The following is a 2382-nucleotide window of genomic DNA, read 5'->3' as shown; positions in this document are numbered from 1 at the left end:
CACAATGGAAACACCTGGAGATTAACACACACAGACCACATCACAACACAACACAACCACAACCCCAAACCTCACTGTCATCTCAAAACAGTCTAATTAAATGGTTTGGGATGAGATATGGACATCAGGATTTTTCACAGTTCCCCAGGCAGGAAAATTTGGGAACCTTTGCGTTGAAGAAGCATTGTTCTTCCCATGCAAGGGAAACTGGCCAGTTGAGCTTACCTAACGACCACTCGGTGGGCTCCCCAAACCCCTAACTCGGAGATCTACTGACAGCCCCTAACCGGTATGTTGATTAATTTGGCAGCAAAGAACGCTAGCAAAGCAAGGGTCATTTCCAGAATGGAAGGTTGGCAAGGACCCCTGCCCCTGCCCACCCCCCTTGTTAAAAACTAAGCTAAATTTAGTGCTTAAACGAAGCATCTCAAACGTTGCTATTCTTTCGGTTACCTTTTGATCTCTGTTCTGTTTCATTCCACAGTGTCTTGTTTGGCAAAGTTGGAAAGCTCGGGTCCTTCAGACTAGAAGCAGGTGCTGCGTCAAACCTCAGTCGAGAGGGGACTGCACTCTTCACCTCGCTGGGACCAAACCGCCGCGTCGCAGTGCGGCCCCCAGGGCAGATACTATGCTAATCAAGAAAGTTCTTCCGTCTCCTCGCGGGCGGGCGGGTGCAGGTTTGAACACTTAACCCTTGATTTTACGTGACTGCACTACAGTGCGCTTAGTAACCTCCTCTAGCCTAGCGGGTCTGGACCACATTCCATGCTTTTGGAAAAGAAGACGATGTGCTCAAGAGATGGAGAAACCCGCAGGGAGGGTACAGCAGTGTTGGCTGGTGCCCGGGCGAAGGGACGGCTCATGTTTGGAATATTAATTACTCCACGCGCTACTGACCCAGCGAGGACTAGCAGAAGGGGGCTGGGGGTTAAGACAAAGGCTCCTCCTGAGCTGCAGCGCCCCTGCCTCCGAGGTTACAGCTCTGCCCTCTGCACTGGGCGGCCCTTGGCACGGGACTGGCAAAGTGACTCAAGGGGATGACCTAGTCCACTGGCCCTTTCGGGGTCTCAAAGTCTGCATGACCGAGCGCTCCGGGTTCAGAAGGGAGGGTCTTTCTGTGCCCACCCCTCCTGCCCGCCCTTTGTGGGATTTGTGGTCACTGCCCAACCCTTCGAAGGGTGGACTGAAGAATTTCTTACGCAAACAGAATGGGGAGTCGCTGAGTTGCTCCCGCCCTGAGCGCAGGGCGCTCCTTGCAGAAAACCACTTGAGATCAGAATAATAACCCGCTCTCTTTCCCACCCATCCGGCTCCCGCGTCCCGGGCGCCGGGAGCACAGGCGGAACCCGGAGTCGGAATGGAGAGGTGGGGCTGCTCTTCGCTGGAGAAGCCCTGGGGGAGGCAGCTGGGCTGGGGGGCGGTCCAAGGTTTGATCCCCAGCCGGCTGTTGCCCGTGCGCTGCACTTCCTGGTCTGCCCCGAAGCGCACAGCCCCTGCCAGCGCCCCTAGTTCTCAGTCCCCGCGCCCCAACTCCGTCGCCCTGAGGTCCGCGCGCTACGGGCGCGCACTCGCAAGACCCCCTCCTTCTCCAGCGCCAAGAGTCCTGGCCAGCCCTGCTCTCACCCCCCGAGCCGGTCCACTTTGCCTCTGCCAGCGTGGCAGCCCTGATTCCCTCCCCTTTCCCGGGGTGCGCAGCTCTGGAGCCCCGAAGGAGGGATGCAGCCCGCAGGAGCGCGGCGGGTGCACACCCGGGGGCCGCGGCGCTGACCCCTGCACAACTGCTTGCTGGGCTTGGAGACCCCCGGTCCCGCCGGCTGAGGGACGGGCGGACTGCAGCCCCCAGGCGGCGGAAGGAGGTGCGGCCAGCGTCTGCCCTGGGAGGGACTGCGCCAGAACTGGGGGTGTCCGGGTGCGCCAGGGCGGTACCGCTTTAAATGCACTTGACTCACCTGCTCCGGCGCCGTCGCCTCCTTCCTCTACTGACAGCTGGGGGCTTTGTTTTCTCCACCCACCCGGCCGATCGCGCTCCGCCCCCTCCGCCACACGTGACTCGCCGTCTGCTACCACTGCCGCCCGGCGGGGCCACCCGTGAGAGCCCGGCCAGGGCCACCCCTTCCCGGGGGCTGCGGGGTGCAGGTGGGGGCGGCCGCCGCCGAGAGGCCTGGGCAGGTCTGAGGCGACCCGCCGGCGGGTCAGTCTCTAACGCTGGTTAGGGCCCTAGGAAGCCAGGGTGAGTTTGTGACAAGGAATAAAGTGGCAGCCGGTGAAAGGAGCCGAACTGTTGGGCCCCAGCCGAGAGGGAGGAGGCCAGCGCGGCTCAGAAAGGGGACTTAAGAGGCGACCCCACACCCTGAATTAAGTACCTGTAACTGGGGGCCTGCA

The 2382-nt window shown here is 60.8% G+C and overlaps 1 protein-coding gene across 1 annotated transcript in view; it reads right to left on the bottom strand.

The window, feature by feature from the left end:
- The window catches only part of MAPRE2 (microtubule associated protein RP/EB family member 2), a gene marked incomplete at its 5' end in the record, with an annotated part of 159037 nt that extends 158560 nt beyond the window's left edge, over positions 1-477 (bottom strand). Inside the window, one exon of the mRNA XM_079717083.1 lies at positions 454-477. Within this exon, the coding sequence (XP_079573209.1) occupies positions 454-477 (24 nt within the window). The remainder of the gene's footprint in view (positions 1-453) is intronic.
- Between the last annotated feature and the right edge of the window lie 1905 nt (positions 478-2382).

This window comes from Hyperoodon ampullatus (assembly GCF_949752795.1).
Source record: "Hyperoodon ampullatus genome assembly, chromosome: 13".
NCBI lineage: Eukaryota > Metazoa > Chordata > Mammalia > Artiodactyla > Ziphiidae > Hyperoodon > Hyperoodon ampullatus.
The sequence above is the reverse complement of the archived record's forward strand: the minus strand, read 5'-3'. Positions and strand labels throughout refer to the sequence as shown.